Genomic DNA, 27,665 nt, shown 5'->3' with positions numbered 1-27,665 from the left:
TGCTCATTTTGTTCAATCACCTATTAACTTAACCAATTGTGTGTGTGTGTGTGTGTGTGTGTGTGTGTGTGTGCGTGCGTGCGCACGCATGTGCACGCACACTGACACTAGGACTTGAATTCAGGGCCTGGGCTCCAGCTCTTAGAATTTTCATTCAAAGCTGTAGTGCTCTACCATTTGAGCCATGGCTCCACTTCCAGCTTTTTTGTTTGGCGATTCCCCTCATGGAGGGGACTGGGAAGGTGGCTCAGTGGTAGAGCGCTTGCCTTGCATGCCTGAGGCCCTGGGTTCGATTCCTCAGCACCACATAAGAAAAAAAAAAGCTGGAAGTGGTGTTGTGGCTCAAGTGGTAGAGTGTTAGCCTTGAGCTGAAGAGCTGAGGGACTGTGCCCAGGCCCAGAGTTCAGGCCCCATGACCAGACCCCCCCCCCAAAAAAAAAGAGTCTCATGGACTTTCCTGCCCTGGGCTGGCTTTGAACTCAGATCTCAGCCTCTTCCTGAGTAGCTAGGATTACAAGCATGAGCCACTATGCCCAGCTGGTTGCCTCAACTCTTAAGGGACAAGACACACATTAGAAATCTCCTCCCTCCTCCCCGCCCCCCACCCCCGTCCCATGACACAGATGCCATGAGGGAGAGGAAGGGGGGGCTGGATGGAGACAGTGGCCCAGCAAATCACCTTGTTCTCGAAGGAAAGAGCGGCCATGGCTGCCAGCCCCTGACTCCTGTCTTGGCCGTGTTTCCTTGGACTTAACAAATGTCAAGCCCAGATATGCATGCAGCCGTCCAATGAATATTTATCGAGCAGCAGTGATTGTGGCAGCGACTTTGAGGTCAGTGGAAGGAAGGGGCCGCTGGGAAATGAAACAGCTTGTTAAACTCAATGTCTCCACGTTGGGATGGCAAGTGGCTCCGAGCGGAGATTTTCAGGAAGAGGAGGAGGAGGAGGGTTCATGCAGGAATGCTCTGGAAGCCCTTACTTGTCCAAGGAAGGGAATACAAGTGACCAGATGTTCCATGAAAAAGAATTTCAGTTTTATAGAGCATAAACACGGTGCTAAACGTAGCTTTGTTGGCCTAGATAGATGTAGGAACTGGAGAGAGAGAGAGTCAGAGAAAGAGTTGGTTGTGTGCTGGCCCTGGGGCTTGAACTCAGGGCCTGAGCACTGTCCCTGAACTTTTGTGCTCAAAACTGGTGCTCTACCACTTGAGCCACAGCACCACTTCTGGCTTTTCGGTGGTTCATTGGAGATAAGAGTCTTATGGACTCTTCCTGCCCTGGGCTGGCTTCGAAGCACAGTTCTCAGATCTCAGCCGCTGAGGAGCTGGGGTTCCCTGTGTTTTCAGAGGTAGTAGGGATTTCTTTGGATTTTTTTTTTCTGCCACATGGGTTCTGTCAGGACCAGGGCCTTGAACTTCCCAGACCCCGGAAACAAATGCCTGCGAGAGTCACATCTGTGCTGCTTCGAAGAGACACAGCCTGTGGCATTTCGTGAAAGTAGCCCACATGGACTGAAGCAGTATTTTATTTAACAAAGAAAAAAAAATCTCCAAACTAGGCAGCCCACTGGCGGCTCACACCTGTCATCCCAGCTACTCAGGCAGCTGAAACCTGAGGATAGCGGTTTGAAGCCAGCCCAGGTAGGAAAGTATGAGACTTTTCATCTCCAGTTAGCTAGCAAAAAGCCAGACATGGAGGTGTGGCTCAAATGGTAGAGTGTTAACCTTGAGTGAAAAAGCTCAGGGAGGGCTGGGAAGGTGGCTCAGTGGTAGAGCGCTTGCCTTGCATGCCTGAGGCCCTGGGTTCGATTCCTCAGCACTATATAAGCAAAAAGAAAAAAGCTAGAAGTGGCGCTGTGGCTCAAGTGGTAGAGCGCTAGCCTTGAGCTGAAGAGCTGAGGGACAGCGCCCAGGCCCAAAGTTCAGGCCCCATAACCGGACCCCCCCCCCCAAAAAAAAAGCTCAGGGACAGCGCCCAGTTCCTGAGTTCCAGCCCCAGGACATACATTTGCACACACGAGCACATGCGTGCGTACACACACACACACGGATACAGTGCTGGGCGAGTTGTCCCTCCTTTGAGGGGCTGGCACTGATTAGACAGAAGCAGAGAGGTGATTGATGTACGGGGCTCTGGTATGATTTTTGGGGTGAGGAGAAACTCAGGTCTTGTGTAAGCCCTACCTGCGAGGTTCCAGTGTGCACTCTGCAGCGGCGTACTCAGCCCTTTGGGCCTTGGGTCTCCAGCAGGACAGACAGATTTTAAGGTCTTGGAGGTCATGTTCTAAAACCTTCAGAGAGTCAGATGGCGGACAGAGAGACAGACAGAGACTCCTGGTGCAAAGCCTGTGTAAACACAAGGGTGTTTACAGATGGTGACTTTTTCGTTCAGATATGATATATCTATATATGTTAATATATATCTGTATAGATTGATTGATGTTAGTAGATACTAAGTCTGTAAATGATAGAAATAAGTAGATAGATGATAGATATATAGATTATAGGCAGATAGATGGTGGATAGATAGGGAAATAGGTAGACAGGTGGTAGATTGATAGGTAGACAGAGAGATTGTAGTTAGATAGATGGTAGATAAAGTAGATTGGTAGATAGATAGATAGATGGATATATAGTAGATAGTAGGTAGTTAGCTGGCTATTTGATATAGAGAGATAGTGAGATAGGTAGATAGTTGGTAGATAGGTAGTAGATTAGATAGATGGTGGATAGATGATAGATATGTAGATAGTGGATAGGTAGGTAGAGAGAAGGTAGATAGATGGTAGATAGACAGGTGGTAGATTAGGTAGATTGGTAGATAGATGGATGGATAGATAGATGAATGGATCTTGATATCTGAGTTGCTAATTGCCCGCTCTCAAGGTGAATGGACCTTTTCATCTCAAGTGACCCCCAAGCTTTTGTGGGCTGGGGATGGGCCTGTGGTGTGCAGGTCCAGCTGTGGGGGCGTGGCCTGGGCCTGGGCAAGCCCTGCCCCAGGTGTCTGGCTGAGGGCTCCCAGTGGGATAAAAAACACCCTGTATCAGAGAGTCTGGCCTGCCCCCACCCCCAGTCCCCAGCCACCCCACGGCGAGGCTTTCTCCCCAGTCCAACCGCTCTGGCTTTGTCACACGCTGCAGAGCGCAGGCCTCCATTTGTGCAACTCTTTCAGAAGTGCGCCTGCGCCTGACTCTTGGGCCCATGTCTCAGGCACGCGCATGGAGGCTCCTGGAGTTCACATCGAGGGACATTCAGACCCATGGAGTCCGCGATGAGGAAGGTCTCACGACGACCCAGCACCCTGGCTACTTTCTCCAGAGAAGAATTCAACCCCGTGTTCCCGTGATGATCGCCTCCTTCATCCATCCATGGCCATCTGCGCCACCGCTACCCTCCCATAACCTTTCAAACCGAAGAAATGTTGGGCTGGGAGGAAGCTCAGCACCAGAGCGCTGGCCTAGCAAGGAAAAGGTCCTGGGTTTGATTCCCCAGGACCCAAAAAAGAAAAAGACCCGGAGGGAACGGCTCCATTTCAAATCCCTCCTGCACACGTCTCCTGGCTAAGCCACCCAAGTTGTGCGCTCTGGCTGTCCATCCTGGCTTCCCAGAGGTGGGCAGAGCTGGGCCAACGGTTCCTTTAAGTCCTGCAAAGTCTGAGCATCCTGAGGAATGAAGCTGGGTCTGCTGGCATCCGCCTGCCCTGGGGACCTGGCTTGGGCACCGGGCCGCTCTTCTCGTGCCAGGCGAGCTGGCAGCGGAGATGCAGGCAATGGCGGCACGCACCCGCAGTGCAGTCTGGCTTCTGTGCCCGGGACGAAGACGGGGTGGCTTGGTGGCCATCTGGACGCAGGAGGACGAAGCCTGAATTCGGTGGTCATGGCTGAGCAGAACGCGCATCGGGTGCTTGATGGACTCGAAGCACCTGCCAAGGATTTGTGCAGCGATGGGACCTTGCGCCAGGCCTACCGTTACTCATTTCTAGATTATTCAGGGGCTTTCGACAACTCGGTGAGGGAGGGAGAAGCGAAAAACAGAAGGAGGTCTCTGTTGGACTCTCGAGAAAGGATTTGATTTTACTTTTGGCTGGAGGTGAATTAAGGCAAAAATGGTTTACGCTCCCACAGCGTGGACTCTAGGCGTGCCGTCCACCAGGTTTTGTTCACTTGATTTGGGGAGGGGGCTGGAATTAGCCAGGGCTGATGGACAGTGCATTGGGGGGGGGGAGCACGGGGGGGGGCTCATCCACCTTGAGCTTCTAATTTGTAGGACGATGCCTTGAAATGGATCCGTTGCTTAGCGACGGCTGCTGGCCTGTTCCCATAGAAACAGAGATGGTCCATGCGCAGGGAGCAGACGTATAGAAGCCACACCCCCTTGTCTCTCCCCACTCCCCACTCTCTGCTTTAACTTTTTCCCCTCCCTACTTCCAGTGAGGCCTGGAAGACACAGATTTCAAAGGTGCCCAAGCCCCGCCCCCCCCATCAGAGCTTGATTGACAGGAGAACTTGCCAATAATGTGCTCCAGTGCAAAAGCCACAGGGTGGGGCCGGAACCTCCCCTTCAGACTAAAGGAGACAGAGCAGAGAGCAAAGGATCTGGGAGGACCCCCGGACTTGGAGGGTTCTCCTGTCCCCCCGGTGACCAGTGGTGAGGATGGACCCAGGGGAAAGGGACTTTTGGTGAAGGGAGGAAGGAGAGGCCAAGATGGCGTACAGGCTGACAGCCGCCATATTGGCAAGGCTGCTCCTGGGGGCTCAGCTGTCTCTATTCAGAGCCTCTGGTGGGCTCACTTGGTCCTGGACATGGTGGCCATTCCTGTTATGTACCCTGGCCTTTGACTGGCACCCATGGACCTCCTCCCACCAGAAGCCCGCCTCCCGGAGGGTACCCAGTAATCATCTCCCCAAGCTGTTGCCATACTCCACTTTGAACGTGGCCAGCGAAGAGCAAGCTGGGGCAGCAGTAGGCATGCCCAGTAATGGAATGCACTGTTATTATTATTGTTATTGTTATTATTTTAATAGGTGGCCAATCCTGGGGCCTGCTCCCGTCCCTGAGCCGTCTGTGTACAAGGCTAGCACTCTTACTACTTGAGCCAGAGCTTCATTTCCAGCTTTTTTTTGTTGGCTCATTGAGATAAGTCTCCTGGACCTTCCTTCTCCAGGCTGGCTTTGAACTGAGATCCTCCTGAGTAGCAAAAGATCGCAGGTGTGAGCCACCAGCGCCTGGCTAACAGTATGCAGTCTTTCCAGATCTTTCTGACCCTGCCTTACCAGCTATGATAGTTTGAACTAAAACCATTCCTTCTGTGTTTACTTCTGTCTGCTCCCTCCTCTTCTACCCCCCCTCTCCTGGACCCCCAGGCCAGGATGGGGAAGAGGCTAGCAGATAACCACCTGGGCCCTGTCTTCCATGCCCGTCACCTGAGCTCGGCTCCTTCCAGCCCTTCTTGCCCAGGGAGCGCCTGCGGCTCTGCCTGGTACCATCCCCCTCCCCCCCCTCACCTGCCCCCTGGGAAAGCCCCTGACATCTCCCACCTGCTGTTTCCCCATTTTTTTCATCTAAGTTAACAAATAAAAATTTAAAAATTCCTACCTCCGAAGTGAGTAGCACGAGTGAAAAACACTAACAGAGGCTGGGTTCTTAGAGCTCAAGGTCTGGAGACCTTGTGCCCAACACACTGCCCACAGTACAGTCCTCTGGCCCTTCATGCCATCCAAAATTCTGTGAATTTTGTCAGGCACCGGAGGCTCACGCCTGTCATCCCAGCAACTCAGGAGGCTGAGATCTGAGGATCACAGTTCCAAGCCAGCCTGGCCAGGAAAGTCCATGAGACTCTGATCTCCAATGAACCCCCAGAAAACCGGAAGTGGAGCTGTGGCTCACATGGTAGAGCACCAGCCTTGAGTAGAAAGAGCTCAGGGACAGCGCCCAGGCCCTGAGTTCAAGCCCCAGGATCTGCACCAAAAAAGAAAAAGAGAAAGTGGAAATGACTTTGCCCGGAGGACTGGTGGGAGATAAGAATTATAAAGTAGAATTGGCTTCAAAGTTTCAGAGACTTGTATGGCTGACTCCCGACATCTGTGCGTCTTCTCCTCATGTCTGAGGCTCTCAGAAGGGGAGAGAGAAGCAGGCCTTCCGGGTCAGGTCTCTGGGCATGTCTGTTTTGTTGTTGAATAGCAGAAGTGGTGAGCTCAGAGGGAGATGACTGGGGGGGGGGACTGTGGGCGGAAGCACTCAGAGGACACGGGGTCAAAGGTCAGTTCATGAGATGGGGGCGGTGCTGCTGAGAAGATGGGTCCCTGACTCAGGGCTGGAGGTTGGAGAGGCGTCCGCAGAAGGTGGGTGTCGTTCTGGTCTGTACCCCCAGTTCCGCAAGAGATCAGAGGTTAGAACAGAGGCCTGGGCCAGTTATCAGAGGAAACCAATTTCCAGCAGATGCTTCCAGAATCCTGGCCCAGGAGGTGGTAGTGGGGAGCGTGCATGCTTTAACCCCACACAGGGCCAAGCACCGTGAACACCCCCTTCTGAGTCACCCAACGTGGGGACCCTCTGAGCAGTGCACAAGAACACCCTGTCACTGGAGTTCTGGGGCCTGAGGAAAGTTCCAGAGCGCTCCAAGGGTCGCTTTCCTCACTTTCAGTCTGTCCCCCTCTCTCACCCCAGCTCCGCCGGCCCCTCCCTCCATCTCACTCCAGGGAGCAGTGTCTCATCCCTGTGGGAGGGTACGGGGATGATGGGGAACCCCATCCCGTCGGTGGCCAGCGCTCCCAGGGGGCTAGGCCCCAGTCCTTGCTCTGGGGGGTCCCCGTGCAGGACACCCCATCCATCTGACCCTAGCCGCCAGTTTCCTCTGAGATGCTCCTCCTGCCCATGGAGGAAGCGTTAAAGATTAGTGATGGTTAAATGATTTCTCCAGATACTTGTGCCTCTGTGTGTGTGTGTGTGTGTGTGATGACCCCCCGGGCAGATGTCCAGGCCTAACCCAAGGCCCCTCTGCCCCACCCCTCTCCCTGGTCCAGCTGCCACAGGCATTGGCCAGCTTGGGCATTTCCCGGGGGCCCGGGAAGGCCGGGTGACTTGGTTTAATGAGCCATCGATGGCGATCATGGTCGCTTCCACTTGGGTGGACAACAGGGCGGTGTCAGCAGGACTCAGCACCACGGTGTCCCTCAGCACCGGGCTTCTGGAAGGCCACCGCTGGCTATCAAGAGTTCACCACCTCCGGCTCGCAAGGCTGGGGGGTCACATGCCACCTGGCTGGTCTAAAGACACTGCCTCTGACTTAATGAGGTTTCTAAGTATGTGCAGGAGAGGAAGGCAAAAAATAAATAAAAAATCAGGACATTGTAAGAAGCAAGAAGCATCCCCAGGCACTTCCCTGGGGTGGCCTTGAAATGTGGAAATGGGCAATTGGTCAGCTGCAGGCCCGCTAAGTGAGTTCACCCTTGGCAGGCTGTGGATGGGAGACAGAAGGTCCTGGGGGCGGGGCTTAGCGCCATTGCTGGTCCCCCGCCTGGGCAAAGAGAGTGGGGGGGAGGGGGGAGGCGGGCCTCAGAGTTTGTCTGGAGGTGCTGGAGGTACTGGAGTCAAAGTTGCTGAGTCCTTCTCTCAGAGGAACCCACTTCTGGCCTGTGAGCAGGCCCGTGGCCTCCCAGGAGGAGATGTGACTCACGCCTCGCCCCGTGGCCCCGTGGGCACTGGGTGACTTTAGTGTCTAAAGGTCTGGGAGTTATTTCCATTTTCCTTCCCTTTGTGACCTTAGTTTTTTTTGGGGGGGTTTTGGTGTGCCAGTCCTGGGTCTTGAACTCAGGGCCTGGGTGCTGTCCCTGACCTCTTTTGCTCAAGGCTGGTGCTCTACCACTTGAGCCACAGCGCCACTTCCAGTTTTCTGGTGGTTCATTGGAGATCAGAATCTTACGGACTATTCTGCCCAAGCTGGCTTTGAACCTCGATCCTCTAAATCTCAGCCTCCTGAGTAGCTGGGATGACAGGTGTGAGCTACCAGTCCCTGGCAAGAATGGATTTTTGCCCTGTGTGATGTGGATAGACTGAAGGCCAGCCAGCCAAGTCAGGGAGGTGAAGAAATGGGGATGTTTTCTTTGGAAGCATAAGTTGCATGTGAGACTGGATCCCACCACACTGTTGGGAGGCTGCGATGTCTCCATGTGCTGTGGACACCCCCGGGACTGAAGAGGGGTTACTAGAGAGTAGGGTGCAGCGCATTCCTGTAATCAGCAGTGTATTCGAATTGAAGGCCAAAGGCCAAAGGCAACTTTGGACTCTGAGATTGGGTGGGCGTGTGTAGAAACGTGACCAGATGAGATGGGAAAAGCCCAGCGGGCGGTGCATCAGATTCTTCTTTCCCTCTGGGTAACATTCCTTTCCCATGGGGATAGTTCCACACTTCAGGAGAATGAGGGTCTTAAACCCATGATCAGACAAGGTATGTCTGAAACTTTCTCATGACCAGCTATTCATAAAGAAAGGTAGCTGGCCGGGCACTGGTAGCTCACGCCTGTCATCACAGCTACTTAGGAAGCTGAGATCTGAGGATTGCCAGCCCGGGCAGGAAAGTCCGTGAGACTCTGATCTCCAATGAACACTGGAAAACCAGAAGTGCTGCGGCTCAAGTGGTAGAGCACCAGCCTTAAGCAACAAAAGTCAGGGACAGTGCTTAAGACCTGAGTTCAAGCCCCAGGACTAGTAAGAAAGAAAGGAAGAAGGGAAGGCAGGTAAGGAGGAAGGAAAAGTCGAGCATTATTTCTAAGTTTAATGGTTGGTTTTGGAGGAAAGGGACTCTAGACTCTGTGATCCACGTTGAGAAGAGGGTTCCTTTGTTTGTGTGGCCTGCTTGGGAGGGAAAAAGATGATCAAGAAAAAGGAAGAAGGGCAGAGTCAGAGAGAGAGAGAGAGAGAGAGAGAAAGAGAGAGAGAGAGAGAGAGAGAGAGAGAGAGAGAGAGAGAGAGAGAGAGAAGCTGCTTCTGCAGTCCTTCAAATGTCCTTGCATGCTACTACACTTCGGTTTTTAGAATATTTCTGAGCCCTGATGCACCCATTCACCTAAATTATATCTTCAAACTCTGTGTGTGTGTGCATATATGTATATATTTGTATATACTTTTTTGTGTGCCAGTTCTGGGGCTTGAACTCAGGGCCTGGACACTGTTCCTGAGCTCTTTCACTCAAGGCTGGTGTTTTACCACTTGAGCCACAGTTCCACTTAGGGCTTTTTGGTGGCTCATTAGAAATAAGAATCTCATGGATTTTCCTGCCCAGGCTGGCTTTGACCCTCCACCCTCAGATCTCAGCCTCCTGAGTAGCTGGGATGACAGGCGTGAGCTACCAGTGCCTGCCTTTCTCCCTCCCCGCCCCCTCTCTCTATATACATATTTCCTTCCTTCTTTTTTTCCTTCCTTCCTTCCTTCCTTCCTTCCTTCCTTCCTTCCTTCCTTCCTTCCTTCCTTCCTTCCTTCTTTCCTTCCTTCCTTCTTTCTTTCTTAATTTCTTTCTTTCTTTCTTAATTTTTTCCTTTCTTTCTCTCTTTCTTTCTTTCTTTCTTTCTTTCTTTCTTTCTTTCTTTCTTTCTTTCTTTCTTTTCTTTCTTTCTTCCCCTCTCTCTCTTCCTTTCTTTCTCTTTCTTTTCCTTTCTTTCTTTCTTTCTTTCTTTCTTTCTTTCTTTCTTTCTTTCTTTCTTTCTTTCTTTCTTTCTTTCTTTCTTTCTTTTCTTATAATATCCAGTAGATATTCTTTTGCATCAGATCCTACCTGTTTTTAATAGGTCTTAAGAAGGAGAGAAAGAGTATGAAAGACAGCTTCTGAGCTGAGCCTGGGCGGGGTCCACGGGGGGGGGGGGGCAAGGGGAGGATGGAAGGGGCTACAGGGTTCCCCAGGGATTTTGAAGTCTGCATTTATTGTCCCTCTTTTGTGGAGCATGTCCCGCAGGGAGGCCTGGCCTTCTTGAATAGACCCTCCCCCTCCTCCCGCAGCCCTCCTCCTCCGCAGCCAGCCACCTGCGGGGCTCCTCATGGACTCAGACACAAGACCTCTGGGCAGAACAAGCCTCGTCCAGCTGCCTTGATGCCCCTTTGAGTCACTCAGAGAACTGTTTCCAGGTGGGGCGGCTGGACCGGGCTGGCTTTGCAGTCAGCCGGGCTGCAGCTTTCAATTGTGGCTGCTCCTAGGCGAGGCCCGGGGGGGGGGGGGGGGGGGGGAGGGAGGCTGCGGCCCTGCCTTGCAGGGGGCCTGGCTTCGAGATGCCACTTCCTTCTGCTCAGCTCTGAGGATGCACGTGGAGACACGGCCCCAGGGTGAGGATGGTCCCGCCTGGTGTCCTGTGTGACTGGACGCGTGTGCGGTTCCTGGAAAACCAGGCTGGCCAGCCACCTGGCGAGCTGACAAGAGCTGGATGCCAAGTAGGGCAGAAGGAGATTAGCTCGGTGAAGGCCTCAGAGCATCTGTCTGTCTGTCTTATCTATCTATTCATTCTCTATCATCTATTATCTATCCATCATCTATCCAGCCAGCATCTATCCACTATATCTGTCTATCTATCCGTCCATCCATCTATCTATACCATCATCTGTGTTATATATGTCTACTATCTATCAAGCTATCTATCTCTCTCTTATCTATATCTACCTACCTATCATCTACCATATCTCTCTATCCATCCCCATACCTACATTTATCATCTATCTATATACCAATGTCTATTTTCTATCCTTCTTATTTTGTCTGTCATCTCTATATCTCTATTCTATCAATATTCTATATGTCTGTATCTATCCACCCATCTATTATTTATCTATCCATTCAACTTTCTGTCATCCATCTATTCATCCATCCATTTATCTATCCATCCATCTTATCTAGCTATCATCTATCATCCATCCATCCATCCGTCTATCCATCCATCTTTTTATCTGTCATCTACCCTTCCATTCATCATCTATCACCTATCTTATCTATCCATCTTGCCATTCTCTATATCTATATCTATCTATCTTTTCTATTATCTGGCTATATCTATTTCTCTCCCTGTTCATTCATTTATCTTATCATCTATCTACCTATCATCTGTCTACCTACATCTATCTATACTCATATTTATATATCTATCATCTGTCTATATCAATATTTTCTGTTCATCTATCCATCTAAATTTATCTTGCCTTATATATCTTGTCTGTCATCTATCTACAAACATATCTGTCTATATCAGTCATCTGTCTCTCTGTCCAAGCATCTTATATGATACCATCTATCTGGTATCGTCTAGCTACATCTACCTATCATCTGTGTATCTTGTCCGTCATTATCTGGTCAGTTTCTCTCCCTATCTATTCATTTATCTACCTACCTATCATATATCTATCTGTATCTACCTACCTATCTGTCTGTTTCTCTAAGTCTATCCATCAGTCAATCTATTCAGTTCTCGACAGAGTTGACCACACTGGGAGTCTATAAGGTTTAGTTATGTAGTGTAGGAATAGAGTTTAATGGGTCAACTTTTTCTGACACATGGAATTAAATTAGGGCCCCAAATTGTCTTGTCTTCAGACCTACTTTCTCCTTGTGGCTTTGGAGCTCTGGCTGGACAGCTGTGGGGGCTACAGCAGCTGGGGACAAGGGGTCTCCTTGCTTAGCTTGGCTTAGGCATTCTTTCCAGAAGAAAATAAAGTGTTTAAAAAGAAGACAGAAGGGCCAAGGGAGCTTCCTCGAGCCTCTGGGAAGGTCGCTCAGCTCAGTGGCGGTGTGCAGAACCGCTGTGGAGCTGGGGTTCATCATACTTCCTTTGGGGTCCAGCCCTGCTGGTAGCTTTGAAACCCGGGCAGCGTGCTTCACTCTGTTTGGCTCATTGCCAAACAGACCTCGCGCGCCGTCCTCCGATCCTGGGTTCACTTTCCAGCGGACAGGCGACTCCGGACTGCTTAACCTTTTGTGTCTCCCTTTGCTGACATAAAATGTGCGGAAAGTCGTAATTATACTGCTGGATCGATATCACGATCAAAAAATGATGCACACAGCTGGACGCTGCAGCTCACGCCTGGCATCCCTCCTACTCGAGAGGCTGAGATCTGAGGATCGTGGGTCAAAGCCAGCCTGGGCAGGAAAGTCTGTGAGACTCTGAGCTCCAGTGAATCACCAGAAAACCGGAAGTGGAGCTATGGCTCATGTGGTAGAGTTGCCAGCCCTTGAGCAAAAGAATGCTCAGGGCCAGTGCCCAGGCCCTGAGTTCAAGCCCCAGGACCTGCCCATACACACCCCAAACGATGACGAAGGGCTGGCGGCATGGCTGGCCTTCCCCCTCTGTCCTGGTTTTAATCATCATCACGGAGATGGAGTGGACAGTGCGGTGGCTCCTGGGAGTGGGTGGTTTCCAGAGGGCTCTGATTGGCAGGCGATCATAAGAACAGAAGCGCACAGGTGGGAGGGGAGCTGGGGGGAGGGGGGACCAGCATACGGTACGCGGGCGTTGCGGTGGGAGACCAGAATAGAACGGGGTGTGCGGGGACAAAAATGTGAGACTGATGGCCCGTCATGAGCGCTCGTGTGTGCCCACGGGCTCCACGGGAGACGAGGAGAGGCCCCCCGTCGGTCCCGGGCTCTGTGGTGTTCATCTCAACACAGATCAGACAGGAGCAACACGAGGGTGGAGGCCGGGAACGGAGCAGAGAACCTAGTTAAATGAAAGCAACAGCAACCAGCAAGCTGGGAAATGAGTGAACGGCGAGTGGAGGGGGAGGGAGGGAGGACAGGCGAGAGTGAGCCACTGCCCGTCGAAAAGCCGGCTCTGCGTGGCCTTCTTGGAATTACACCAGCCAGAGCCGGACTGGACCCTAAGCGTGGGAACAGAAAGACAATGAAGAGGGAGCGGGGGAGGGGGAGGAAATCTGGACCTAAAAAAAGAATAACAAGCTGGCACCGGTGGCTCACACCTGTCATCCCAGCCACTCAGGAGGCTGAGATCTGAGGATTGCGGTTCAAAGCCAGCCTGGGCAGGAAAGCCAGTGAGACTCCTATCTCCAACGAACCTCCAGAAAGCTAGAAATGGTGCTGTGGCTCAATGGTAGAGCGCCAGCCTTGAGCACAAAGAGGCTCAGTCCCAGCGCCCAGGCCCTGAGTTCAAACCCCACAACTGACAACAATAACATCAAGAATAACAATAATAACAATCATTAATAGTAATATGATTACAAAAGAGGGAGATTGAAGTTTTATATGTATGTATATGTACATGCACACACAGGAGAAAGGTTAAGAGAGTATTAGAGTGTTAGTCAGTGCAGGCCTGTGCAGTCAACGCTGGGAATATACAAGCTGGAGAGGGTTCCAGTGGCAGAAGCCCTTTGGACAGCTAACTTGCAATTGAACAGGACGAATCTCTGTCCTTTTGCTGATCAAATTTGCGAAAGTCGAAGACATTACAGCTTTGAGGTGTGGGGGGTCAGCCTGGTTTTCCTGGGGATGGGGGAGGCAAAGTGTGTGTAAAGGTATTTCTGGGAGCACCCCCCTCTTTTTTCTGTAAATGCCTGCATGGTAAAACTCGCAGCCAAGGTCCCGCGAGCCATTTCGGGCCACGTTTTATAAAAAGAAATGAAAAGTGAGAAAAATCCAGGAAAAAAATGTGGGTCTGGAAGCAAAGAACGTGTGGAGTCTTGGGTTCTCCACAGCGTGGGAATCTGCAGGTGGGAAGGCGGGAGGAGCCATCGGTCCCTCCACGGGTCTAACCATGCCCTCAGCTCAATGTCCCCCCACCCCCCTGGGATGAGATCACCCCCAACTTCCCACTACTGTAGGGAATGGTGGCGCACAGCTGTAATCCCGGCATCCTGGAAGGTGGATCATGAGTTCCAGGCCCGGCCTGAGAGAGAGACAAGGAGTAGCTCTATTACTGTCCCCACGCCCCCCCCCCAAAAAAAAACAAGCAAACAAGAGTTCCTGCTCTGCAAGTATTTGATGTTGAAATCCCCCCCACAAGCAGATCTATGGCCTCACTCCCCCCCACTCCGCCCACTTCTGGGTGGAGGTGACAGGCAGGGCTCGTGGGCCAGAATGTCTGTCCTCAGCTGGGATTGTACCACATTGGGAATCACGTGGGATTTGCGGGATTTATCTGTAAAAGAAGACAGAAATCCGTTAGGAGCCTCTGACACAGCCGTGTCACAGTCCTTTCAGATGTACAGAACCCTTACTGTGTGTGTGTGTGTGTGTGTGTGTGTGTGTGTGTGTGTGTGTGTGTGTGTGTGTGTGTGTGTGTGTGTGTGTGTGTGCTGGTCCTAGGGCTTGAACTCAGCACCTAGGTATTGTCCTTGAGCTCTTTTGCTCAAGGCTGGTGCTCTACCACTTGAGCCACAGCGCCACTTTTGGTTTTCTGGTAGTCAATTAGAGATTAGAGTCAAGTGGACTTTGTTCCCTGGGCTGGCTTTGAACCACAATCCTCAGATCTCAGCCTCCTGCGTAGCTGGGATGACAGGTGGAAGCCACCGGCACCTGGTGAATCTCTCAATTTTGACCTGTGAAGAAAAGGCTAGTTTCCTTTTAGGCAGTGCTAGTGAGCTGTGTCTGGCACGGTGAAGTGGCCTGGTGATGAAGAACCATCAAGGTCACCCATCTGCCAGGTTGGCGGATGAGCAGATGAGCCACCTTTGAAGCCAGGACCTAGTCTGGAGAAGGCTCTGTCTTGAGACCTGGAACTGGGACCAGTTGTGGGTCATTCCCACACGGTGGTCAGAGCCACACACGACCACGGGTGGGCACAGGAAGCGTCCCTGAGACGCTGCCCACATTGCCAGCAGCTGGAGGGAGGTTCGGGAGGTTCAGGGGACCAAGAAGGAGGCAAGATTAGATCTCACGGCTGGAAGTCACAGCGGCCAGCCAGGGGTCCAGCACCCTGTGGGGGAGAGGGGCAGTTTTGAGATGTGGCTCAGGTGGTAGAGCACCTGCCCCAAACAAAGCAGAGTGAGTTTGTGAGACCCCAAGTCCCAGCCTCCACCCCACAGAAGTCCTGGATTAGTAATAAAACGTCATTCTGCTCCTTTGATAGGGGGTTTTGAGAGCTAAGAGTTGTTCCTCTGTGGTTTTCTTTTTCCTTCCTTTTTTAGGCCAGTCCTGGGGCTTGAACTCAGGGCTTGAGCTTCTTTTACCCTACCACTTGAGCCACAGCTCCACTTCCGGCTTTTTCTGTGTGTGTGGTACTGAGGACTCGAACGCAGGGCTTCATGCATGCTACGCGAGCACTCTACCCCTGAGCCACCTTCCCAGCCCAACCTCTGTGCATTTTTAAGTGACCACAGGAATTGTTTCAACCGAAAGAAGAAAATGTGGCATCCTGCTGCTTTTGTATACATTGTTTAAATAGTAATTCTCAGCGCAGCCCAAAGCTACACAATGGCACTTAAATACCGGCAGGCAGGTTTGGCGATGGGTGGGTAGCTGATAAGTATTGATTCTTCTGAAGGAAACCTGAAATCTTAACAAAGTCAATGTGCAATCATTTGAAGAAGAGGGGTTGTTTTTTTTTTTTTTTTTAGTTATTTAAAATCAGAGAATCTGACTTCATAAAGGACAACTTCCACCAGCCTGATCTAATCTTTGGAGTTGAAAATGAAAGGCTAGGCAGATCAAGGAAAAGATGGGCATGTAGTTCAAGTAGACCGCAGATGGGATTTGGATAGGAAACTACTCGTCCTGTCCACCAGCCCTGGCCTGGTCCACCACGGGACGAAGCTACGGTTCACTGCTAAGGCCCAGAGTTACGTGGGTTTCCAGCTGGCATCTGGCACTTGGTGGAACTATTCATACCTGTGGATTTGCCTTTTGCTTGTTCTCAGAACTGGCTGAGAGGCTGGGCGCGGTGGCTCCCACCTGTCATCCCAGCTACTCAGGAGGCTGAGATCTGGAGGATTGCGGTTCAAAGCCAGCCTGGAAAGGAGAGTTCATGCGACTCTTATCTCCAATGAACCACCAGAAAACCAGAAGTGGAGCTGTGGCTCAAGTGGTAGAGTGCCAGCCTTGCAAAGGAACTTGAGGACAGTGTCCAGGCCCTGAGTTCAAGCCCCAGGACCTACAAAAATGAAAATAGAAAAGGAGCTGTTTAGCTCACAGTGGCCTTGGCACGTGGATTACGACAGCTATCCATCTAGACGGGAGTTTGATGATGTCTCTGATGGCCTCTTCAGTGCCTTTCATCAAAGAGGGCAGAGAACCCAGGGCCTCATGGGCAGCAGGAGGGACTGTGGATAGACAGGCAGATGCACTTCCTCAGCCTGCAGTGCTTGCTGGCTCCACTACGTAAGTGAAGACAATGGTGTGGTTACTCTGGAAGATGTGGAGAACCACCTGGCCCTCGTTCATCTTGGTTTCTTGCGGGGGTCCCGGTTTACTCTGAGATCTGGGGCTGGCATGATTTCAGGCAGAGTTCCAGCTGCACCTCTGAAGGCGGACATGTTGGCATCAGCCAGCGAGGCCAAGTTACCATGCGAGCTCTGCTCTGCCCGGCAGGCCACGTGGGCCAGCGCCAGCCCGCACTCCCCGGTAGATAACATTTTATTTCCTCCAAATCCTCCTTAATGCCATTTTATTTTCATTTGGGGACACGCCTGGCTCTTTGGAGGGCAGATGACCGATTGGTTTGGGGAGTGGTGAATCCAGTCGCCGTCGTTCTGATTGGGGGCTCCTACCGCATTCCAGTACACGGGGTCCGCTCTTCCCACCTGGAGACCCCCGGGGAAGCAACGGCTGATGCTGAGTGGGGGAAAGTTCAGTGCTGTCTCAGGACATCTCTCCCTGGACTCGGCCACCGTGGGGGCAAAGGGCTGTGAACCCGGGGCCAAAGGAACCCGAGCCCCCCTCGTTTGTCCACTCTGCCCAGAGCAGGGATGACGGAGGAATATCTCCCTTTACCAAGGATCGCTTGGTGAGCCCCACGTGGACAGACCTTGTCACTGCTTCCGGAAACAGTGGCTTTCTGCTCTTTTTTTCCAGGGGGGGGAGGGGACAGCCCTGCAGGTGAATCAAATAGCAAAATGCTCTGAGCACCCCCCCTTCAGAGCTCCTCTCCCCCATGCCTTTCCATCAGCGAACTCAGTGATCCGCTCAGATGGGCACGGGAAGATGTATTACTAATTTATTAATTTTTAATTCACTAATGATAACATAATTTATTATTAATTCAGTTATCATATAACACTCATTTGCCATTGATGATAATACAACTGAATATTAACTTATTATCAAGTTATCTTAAAACTCATTCATTTGCCATCAGTGATAATACAATTGAATATTAACCTATTGTTAACTTAGTTACATATAACTTATTCATTTGCCCATCGATAATACAATTGAATATTAACCTATTGTTAAGCTAGTTATCATATAACTAATTTACCATCGATGATGATACCATTGAATATTAACCTATGATTATAATGTAATTTGATATTATTATTACATATACATATTTATTATATCCGAGACACAGGTCATCATCTTTGCTACTCTGAAAGGAAGCCGCCGCCGGCCCACTGAGCACTTCCCCTTCACCTGCTCTCCACCCCGTAGGCTCTCACCCTTCGGCCCGTCATGAACCGGGGAATTTTGACAGCACGCACAGCTTAGGTTTTAGTGTTTCTCACTTGATACTCAGCAAGCTGCCTGCTCTCGGCGCCTCGGTCTCAGTTACGGATCGTTCTTCTTTCATCCTGCAAATGCCTTTCTCTCTGGCGGCGTGGAGTGCGCATGATTGTACGCATCTGCCTTCATGAATAGAGCCTGATTGTTATTGATAACCCTTCTCCCTAATCAGTAGCTAACTTAATGATCGCACTGTTTCTCTTGATCCATTTCATTTCCCTTTTTTTTTTTTTTTTTTTTGGCAATTTTTTTTCCCTATTTCTCTACCTATTATTCCTTTGCATTGACCTAAAAGCTGGGTACTTGGAACTCACCCTTGACATCCCAGCTACTTGGGAAGCTGAGATCAGAGGATCACGGTTCAAAGCCAGCTTGCGCAGGAAACTCTGTAAGACCCTTTATCTCCAGTTAACCAGCAAAAAGTCCAAAGTGGCTCTGTGGCTCATGTGGTAGAGCGCTAGCCTTGAGCAAAAGAAGCTCAGGGACAGCACCCAGGTCCCAAGTTCAAGCCCTACGACCAGCCAAGGAAACAAAACAATTAAAGAAACTAGATCACCAGGGCTTGGCCACCATTTGCCACCCACAGTTCAGCACCATTTACCCCAGGAAGCGGCCATGACTTGGGGCAAATGACCCCCTCTCAAGTGAGGGACAGTCTCGGAAGTGGGGTGGGCTGGATCTTACCGTTGTGGGGTTGGGGGACATTGTGGATTGGCAGGAAATGGGAACGAGGAGCTGGCCGATTTCATGCACTGCCAGTAGTATAACAGGAGGGAAAGTCGTTCCCGTCCCTTCTTAGCGAACACACGCCATGGACATCAAAGTCCCAAGAGTACACAGCTCACATGTGGCACACGGCTGCAGGCTCTCGTAGAAATTTATCTGCCCCCAGCCAATCACCCCTCTCCCTCCAGCACAGCCATTTCTTGGGGCAGGCTACAGCGAAGTTTCAGGGGCCAGCTGGGATCAGGAATCCGTCCCTGCCCTTGGCCTGGTCGGGTTTGGTCACTCACTGGCTGCTGCTCTGAGACACCATTTCATAACACCAGCAGGGGATGCTGCTGGTCTTCAGTCCCCTGTCAGGATGGGTGTTTGACCGCAACGCCTTCCACTCGGCTTGTCTGGAGATTGCGCCTAGATTTGTGCCTGGAGATCGTGCCTAGATTTGTGGCTGCAGTCATCGCTTGCCCAGCCTGTCGCCATTTGCAACAGATAGCCAGAAGTGGGTTCAGGCTCAGCCTTGGCCAAAGGCGTACGGCCGGGGTCCTCGCTATGCTGAGAAACCATAACTCCTCTCTCTCTCTCTCTCTTTGCTTTTCCAGTCCTGGGGCTTAAATTCTGGGCCTGGGCGCTGACCCTGATGCCTCTCCTAGTGGTTCATTGGAGATAAGAGCCTCATGGACTTCCCTGCCCGGGCTGGCTTCAACCCACAATCCTCAGATCTCAGCCTCCCGAGTAGCTGGGGTGGCAGGCGTGAGCCACCCACGTGCAGCTTTTGTCTGGTGGTTTCTGTTTGGCTTCCATCAACTCAGTTGGGTGCCAGACCCCAGCGCCATTGGGGCTCCCTGGTTTAGTGGATGGTGGAGGTAGGTGTCGAGGGGGGCGCAGCGGGTCGGAACAGGGTGAGATGGTGCTGAATCAGGTGAGGAGAGGTGAGAGGAAGGAAAGGACAGACCCACCTCCATAGTCTCCTTTCGAACTTCTACTGCACCCTGGCATTCTCTTGCTTGGAGACAGACAAGGTCACTGACAAGGTCACTCGTCACCACAGGGGAAAGGAACTAAGAAAAAGCAGGACCGAAGAGGGTCAGGTTCGCTCACTCTCATTAGTAGAAGACTCACCAGGGGTTTTCTAGAAGCGGGTGTTTTCGATGTATGGGAGCCACACAGATCCACTGTGTGCAGAGGCTAGGTGTGCATCCGGGGCTCCGGGTACCCCGCCGCTCACCCATCCCAGGCCAGCCCGGGGTGTCTGGTGAGGCCCTGCTTGCTGGCGCTTGGCTGGTCCACACCTGACCGGAGGAACTCTGCCCTCAGCACCTGCTTATTTCTATAGTTGTAAGGCTGGAACTCAAGGCCTGGGCACTGTCTCTGAGCTCTTTCTCTCATGGCTGGTGCTCTACTGCTTGAGCCACAGCTCCACTTTCAGAATTTGGGTGGTTCATTGGAGATCACAGCCCAGGCTGGCTTCGAACCTTGATCCTCAGACCTCTCGGCTTCCTGAGTAGCTGGGATAACTAGCGTGAGCCACCGGTGCCCGGCCACTTACTCATTCTTGGTGGTCCCTATGGGACCAGACGCCCAGGGATCTCTGCCTGGCATTGTCCATGTCAGTCTGCGGGCCATGCGGGGTTCAGGAAGTGAGGGACAAATGCAGCTGGGCAGAGCTGAGGGCTGGCCAAGGTCTGTGGGAACAGTCAGTTATTTCTCACCGTGTGTGTGTGTGTGTGTGTGTGTGTGCATGTGTGCATGCACATGTGTCAGCAGCTCTGACTTGCCCCACCGCTCCCCCCTCCATCCACACCCAGTCACTCCCCCCCACCCAGACCCCACGTGTTGCTCTGCTGATATTTTCTGGACCCTAGGAGAGAAAACGCACGCACACACACACACACACACACACACACACACACACAAACACACGCATATACATGTGCGCACACACACATACTTTGGTTACATCAGTCAGTTGTACAGGAGGCTTCATTCTGACGTGTGCACCCCTGCATACCAGGCGCCTGGTCCACTCACCCAGCGTTCCTCCCTCCTCCTCCCCCCTTCCCCAGCCCATCCCACCCAGCTCCACCCTCCCATTCTCCCAGGAGGACTTAGAGCCTGTGGATCACATCCGGCCTCCTCTACCCCTCTGCCCACCTTCGCTCCTCTCACCAGAACCCACAGCTGGGACAAGGCCGGCTTCACACTCCAGGCACTCATCATCTTCATCACCATCATCATCATCATCATCATCATCATCACCATCATCATCATCATCATCTTCATCACCATCATCATCATCATCTTCATCACCATCATCATCATCATCATCTTCATCATCATCATCATCATCATCTTCATCACCATCATCATCATCATCATCATCATCGTCATCATCATCATCATCACCATCTTCATTATCATTATTAATAGTATTATTTTGATGCCCATCCTCGGCCTTGAACTCAAGGCCCAGGTGCTGTCCCTGGGCTTTTCTTTGCTCAAGCTGGGTGCTTTATCACTTGAGCCACAGCTCCACTTCTAGCATCTTGATGGGGAATCACAGACTTCCCTTCCTAAGCTGGCTTTGAACTGCGATCCTCAGATCTCAGCCTCCCGAGTGGCTGGGATGACAGGCGTGAGCCACGGGCACCCGGCTCCACATCTGTGTGTGTGCAGGTTGTACACGGGGTCCTCGCTAGGCCACATCTCCCACTCTGTCCTCCCCAGGAGAGACGCGTGGGAACCCAGTCCCATACATGTTTGTGATTTAGCTTTGCTGGGGGAGGGGAAGCCAAAGAAAGCGATCGCCCTGAAAATAAATGCTGATGGACCGGAAGCTCGGTGTGCACTGCCACTGAAGACCGACTGACCTCTCTCTCCCTCCTTCCCTTCCTTCTTCCGTCTCCCTATCACTTTCCTTTCCTACCTCTTCCTCTCTCTCCCTCCCTTCCTCTCCCTCTTTCTCCCTCCCACCCTCCCTACAGGACGACTCGTCCATGTTCTTCCAGTTCGGGCCATCCATCGAGCAGCAGGCTTCGGTAATGCTAAACATCATGGAAGAGTACGACTGGTACATCTTCTCCATTGTCACCACCTACTTCCCCGGGTACCAAGACTTCGTGAACAAGATCCGCAGCACCATCGAGAACAGCTTCGTGGGCTGGGAGCTGGAGGAGGTGCTGCTGCTGGACATGTCGCTGGACGACGGGGACTCCAAGATCCAGAACCAGCTGAAGAAACTGCAGACCCCCATCATCCTGCTCTACTGCACCAAGGAGGAGGCCACCTACATCTTCGAGGTGGCGCACTCCGTGGGGCTCACGGGCTATGGCTACACGTGGATCGTGCCCAGCCTGGTGGCCGGCGACACGGACACGGTGCCGGCCGAGTTCCCCACAGGGCTCATCTCGGTCTCGTACGACGAGTGGGACTACGGGCTGTCTGCGCGTGTGCGCGATGGCATCGCCATCATCACCACGGCCGCGTCGGACATGCTGTCCGAGCACAGCTTCATCCCCGAGCCTAAGAGCAGCTGCTACAACACGCACGAAAAGCGCATCTACCAGTCCAACATGCTCAACCGGTGAGTGTGGGTGTGGGTGGCCTGCCGGGGCATGCGCAGGAGCACGCGCAGGGGAGGGTGCGTGCATGCGTGCATGCGCATAGAGGCCCTGGAAGAGGCCTGGCCGCAGAGGCTCAGAAGTGGTGGAGGAGGCAGCAGGAGGAAGGCCAGCCTCCAGCGGCCGGCAATCACCAGGGCCCAGCCCCAGCTGTGCCCTGCGCTTGTTCTAGGAAACCCGCGCCAGCACCCGGTGCCCAAGTGCTTGACCTCATCCAGTAATGAAATCTGGAGGTACATGGATCTATGTGGACTCAAACCCAGGCCTTTCAGGTCCCTGAGGGTCTGTTCAGATGAGGTAGGCTTAGGGAGATGAGAGTTCCAGTCCACAGACAGCAGCTATGCTGCGTGGGGACACAGAAGGTGTTCCCTGGGGGCGGGGATGAGGCCAGGTGGCAGGCAGGAGGGATGCTGGCTCAGCCAGAGGTCAGAGTGGCTCCTGTCAGTCACTGTGTTGCCATGACAGTGTACCAGGGATGTTTCTGTCACCTTGTCGCCATGACAGTGTACCAAGGACGTTTCTGTCAGTCACTTTGTCGCCATGACAGTGTACCAGGGAAGTTTCTGTCAGTCACCTTATTTTCATGACCATGTACCAGGGAGGTTCCTGTCCGGCACCTTGTTGCCATGACAATGTGTTGGGGTGGTTTCTGTCAGCCACCTCGTTGCCATGCCAACATGTTGGGGAGGTTTTGGCCATCGTGTTGTTGCCATAACAACATGACAGGGTGGTTCCTGTCGACCACTTTGTTGCCATGACAACGTACATGCCAGAAACAACTTCAGACACTCCTCCACCTCCCTGGAGTGTTCAGTCCCCACACGTCTTTGGTTCTGTGGGTTCTGAGCAAACGTGGCCGCTGACCAGTGTGAGAGGCTGCTGGCCTCCTGATGGGCTGGAAGGAAGGAGGGGGAGGGGACCAGAGACCCAGCCACCCCTTCCCACCCCCCAGATAGTGCCACCACCCGGATGGCCCGTGCTCTCTTGAAGCCGCTTTGCCTAACGGCCTCCCATTCTGTCTACGTGGCTCTCTTGGGGAGTGTTCATTGACTGCTTCGAGAAGATTCTATCCCAGGTCTGTGTGGTCTTATTTTCTCATCAAGCAGTTACGCAGGCACTTTGTAAAAATTCAGATTATCTCGACAAAATTACAGTGGTCTCACTGCCAAGTAGGTAGGAATGAGCATTGTTCAGGAAAATCATGAAACTCCTTCTAGAAACCTCCCTGTGTCTGTGTCAGGGTGGGTGTGAATCCATCCCAGGCCACAAGGGAGACTTTGGCAGACTTGATACTTGATAGCGTTGCTTTATTTCATTGCCTGTCTTGAGAATCCAGGGGTTGGAGGTGTGGCTCCAATACACAAAAGCGTCAGGTACTGAATTTGAGTCCCAGGCTTGGACTGAGAGAGAGAGAGAGAGAGAGAGAGAGAGAGAGAGAGAGAGAGAGAGAGAGAGAGAGAGAGTCCATTTTTAACTTACTTTAAGGAATATTGAACTGTACCAAAGGCATCCAGGAGCAGTGCCCACACACCCGCCACCCTGCTTAAGAAATAAAGAACTAGAGAGCAAAGGAAGGGGGTCATGCTCACGACCTGACTTACGTAACTGTCACCCCTCAGCAATCACCTTCATCATAACAACAAAACAATCTTTCTAAAAAAAAAAATAGAAAGGTAACCGGGCACTGGTGGCTCCCGCCTGTCATCCTAGCTACTCAGGAGGCTGAGATCTGAGGATCAAGGTTCAAAGCCAGCCTGGGCAGGAAGGTCTGTGAGACTCTGATCTCCCATGAACCACCAGAATACCAGAAGTGGCGCTGTGGCTCAAGTGGTAGAGCACCAGCCTTGAGCTGAAGCGCTCAGGGACAGCTCCCAGGCCCTGAGTTCAGGACCCAGGACCAACAAAACAAATTAAAAAGAAAACCTGTAAACAGCTGGCTGTTTGCCCAGGAGGGCTTTTCCACAGGCCAGTTGCTCTGTTCTCAGCCCAGGCCTCAGGTTCCATAGAAAGTTCTAGCAGTGAGCCACCAGCACCACCCCCATGCCCGGAGTACTTCGCTCCTTTGGCCAGCTGTCTCTCTAGATCTCTGACAAGGTTCACCGTCTCCTCCTAGGGAAACATTCTTCCCTGGCAAAGCTCAGAAGACATGGTGGAAGCCACACCAGGAGGACAGAGCCATGGTCCCAGTGCCTGGTCCTTCCTAGGGCCCTGAGGGTGGAGAAAGGCTTATCTCAGACATCAGAGAGGGGTCGTATGTCAGAGGTCATGGGTCAGAATATGCAGGACATGAAGTCTGACCAGCATTGCTCTACATGCTTTGGGCCAAGGATGCAGGAAATCAAAGCGGATGCTTTTCCCAAAGCTCCTCCTCCATATCTCCCTGAGTCGGTATCAAGAGGGTGGAGTTTATCATCATCATCATTATTATCATTATCGTTATTATTAAATATTCACTGTGCAGAAGGGTGCTGGATGGGAATAGAAAAAGCTCAGCTACTTGCTTCCTTCATTTTCCCATGGCCTTTCCAGATCCTTCTCCTATTCCCTCCTCTCTTCCTCCTCCTCCTCTCCCTTCCCTCCCCCTCCTTTCCCTCTCTCCCTCCCTACCTTCTCCCTTTCTGCACCTCCTCCCCTTCCCCGAACAAAAGTCTGCCAGCAACGTTAGGTCACGTCAGCACACTGGAAGTCTACAGTAATACCATCATTTGTCTTGTCGACTTGAAGAACGGGTGCGGCTTCCTCCTCGCCGTCTGTGGAGGGGGTGGACAGGCCGCACGTGTCCTGTAGATGATGATTGAAGGCCCGGCTGGTCCCCCTCCCAGGCGCCCAGGGCCTGGCCGCCTTCTGTGAGCGAGTTCTGCGCATGCTCGCGTGGGCCCCATGCCTTTCACCTGGGAAGGTGGAGGCTCAGAGGTGGTGGACGGCTAGGATCAGAACCACGGGTGAAGAGACTCACCGCCTGTGTCTCAGGAGCTCGGAGGGGCTGTTATGGGATTCCTCGTAGGATGGAGATTTGTGGACATACCACGATGATTTGTGCAGATCTAGAAAGAAAGCTGCACTGGTGGCCACAAGTGACCACGGGTGTCCACAGTGCCAGTGGCTCAAGCAGTAGAGTGCTGGCCCAGCCAGGGCCAAGCCCCGAGTTCTAATCCCAGCACTGCCAAAGCAATGGATTGCAGACCGGCTTTCCCCAGTCTGTGTCAGTGAGCCCCGCTGATGTTTATAAACATCGTTAACCCTGGGGCAGCCAGGCCCTGCCATAGACACCTGCCTCTCGGAGAATCTCTGATAAATTCTTCCCTCAAAGATGAGACCAGGCTAAAGCCCAAATCAGCCTGGGAACCAATGCCCAGCACCTGCCAGCCACGGGCGTATCGCTGTGTGAAATGCCCATCACCTGCTGTGCCCGGCTGCACCATTGCTGTCTTTCTACCTTTTCTTCTTTTTTTCTTTGGTCCATTGTAGGACTTGAACTCAGGGCCTGGGCACTGTCCCTGAGTGCTTCAGCTCAAGTCTGGTGCTCTACCACTTGAGCCACAGCACCACTTCAGGTTTTCTGTGGTTCATTGGAAATCAGAGTGTCATGGACCTTCCTGCCCAGGCTGGCTTTGAACCTCGATCCTCAGATCTCAGACTCCTGAGTAGCTGGGATGACAGGTGTGAGCCACCGGCGCCCGGCTGGTTTTCTACTTCTAGGAAGGATGAGTTCTTTTTGTATTTTTTCCCTCTCTGTGTGTCAAAGACTGTCATTCTCTGGATTTGTGGAAAGGAGATGGGAGAGACTGAGATGGTTCGTGGGGAGGGGGAGGAGCGGGAGGCACATGGCGGCTGCTTTTCTGCACCTCACAGAACACCACGGGGCCCCCAGCCCCCTCGGTGACCGCTCCCACGGCAGGCGTGGGACCCGTGGGTGTCTCTGACCCAGTATGGGGAACCGGGGTGCAATCAGTGCCTGGACTTTGTGGGGAGAGAGAGGCAGGGCACACCTGGGGAGGTTCACTTGGCCGGGCAGATTTCTAGAAACATCCATAGAACACGGATCAGGAGTCAAGGCCAGCATGGCTGACGACGCTCAATGGAAGCCAGCCAGAATTGCCTTCTAGTCCTGCTGTGTGGTCTCAGTGGTTCATTTGTGACAGGTGATGGGGAGAGGAGGAGGAGGAGGAGGAGGAGGAGGAGGAGGAGGAGGAGGAGGAGGAGGAGGAGGAGGAGGAGGAGGAGGAGGAGGAGGAGGAGGAGGAGGAGGAGGAGGAGGAGGAGATGGAGGAGGAGGAGGAGATTTAACAGCTTCTAGATCAGCCAGCTCCTTGATCTTCTCCCCCCGCCCCGCCTGCCCTGGCAAACCCCAAAACGTCACAGAGGAATGCTCCTCTCCCCCCCCCCCCCACGCACATGCATGTGTGCCTGTGTTCACCAACACATTTTAAAAATAGGAGCCCTGGTTGCCATGACGCCCATTGCTACCTAGCAACCGTGCTCCTCCGCTCGGTGCCTTTTACCTTCAGGGAGCAGCGCTGTCCCGGAGCGGCCCCTAGCGGCCTGGCTCCCCCAGGCTCCGCTTCCTTCCCTGCCTCCCCACCCGGCCAGGAGGAGCCCACGCGGGCCCAGGGGCCATCTGAAGGTGCCCAGCATCCCGTGCCACGAGAGAGTCACTTGGGACCTGCTGTGTGCACAAAGCACACATGTTGATCCATGGGAATCCGCAGCGCACGTTTGTGCCCCAAAGACCCCTCTCATCTTCTGAGAACCGTAGGGAGAGTTCGATGAAGTGACCCAAATAAATCAGTTTGGCCCGCCTGGTGGCTCACACCTGGAATCCCAGCTACTCAGGAGGCTGAGATCTGAGGATCAACCAGCCCAGGCAGGAAAGTCGGTGAGACTCTTATCTCCAATGAATCACCAAAAAGCTAGAAGTGGAGCTGTGGCCCAAGTGGTAGAGCACCATCCTTGCGTAAAAAAAGCTCAGGGACAGTGCCCAGGTCTTAAGTTCAAGCCTTGGGACTGGCAGAAAGAGAGAGAGAGAGAGAGAGAGAGAGAGAGATTTGCTATGATCTTCAGAAGTTGAATGTTCTCTTTCAGATTAAAAAAAAATCTTTTAGGAGCCAAGTGGCTCACGCCTGTCGTCCCAGCTACTCAGGAGGCTGAGATCTGAAGATCGTGGTTCGAAGCCAGCCTGGGCAGGAAAGTCCCTGAGATTCTGATTTCCAATGAACCACCAGAAAACTGGAAGTGGAGCTGTGGTTCGAGTGCTAGAGTGCCAGCCTTGAGTGAAAGAGCTCAGGGACAGTGGTCAGGCCCTGAGTTTAAGCCCCAGGACTGGCCAAAAAAAAAGGTCTTTTAGAATGTTCCCATGTGATCATGATGTCAACAGCTGGGGCTGTTGCACACATTCTTGTTTCATTGGGCTGAGAAAAACTGAGGCCCAGATACTGATGGGGATGAGAAGCCAACCCTGCAGGGCCCTCCGTGGGTTTGAACCACTGCCATGGGTGTGGCTACATTTGTTTGGCCCGCAGAAGCCAGACAGATTCAAAGGTGACCATGGCGCTGATGTGTAAACTTAAACTCGGCACTCTGGGCGGGGGGGGGGGGTGGGGGGGGGTGGGGGGGAGGGGTAGAGACTTTCTTCCCCAGGCTGCCTCAGAACAGGGCACAGAGGTGAATGTTTCCTTCTT

At 52.5% G+C, this 27,665-nt stretch overlaps 1 protein-coding gene across 2 annotated transcripts in view; it reads left to right on the top strand.

Moving 5' to 3' along the window:
* LOC138805078 (glutamate receptor ionotropic, NMDA 2B-like) overlaps positions 1-27,665 on the top strand; it is a 191,083-nt gene that overhangs the window by 99,056 nt on the left and 64,362 nt on the right. For both annotated transcript variants that reach the window (XM_069989655.1, XM_069989654.1), the window contains exon 4: positions 21,352-21,950. In XM_069989655.1, coding sequence (XP_069845756.1) covers positions 21,352-21,950 — 599 coding nt within the window. The remainder of the gene's footprint in view (positions 1-21,351; positions 21,951-27,665) is intronic.

The sequence above is a fragment of the Dipodomys merriami genome, unplaced genomic scaffold (genome assembly GCF_024711535.1).
Source record: "Dipodomys merriami isolate MVZ:Mamm:240054 unplaced genomic scaffold, mDipMer1.0.p SCAF_384, whole genome shotgun sequence".
Taxonomy (NCBI): Eukaryota; Metazoa; Chordata; class Mammalia; order Rodentia; family Heteromyidae; genus Dipodomys; species Dipodomys merriami.
Note: the sequence above shows the minus strand (reverse complement) of the source record. Positions and strands in the feature narration are given on the sequence as shown.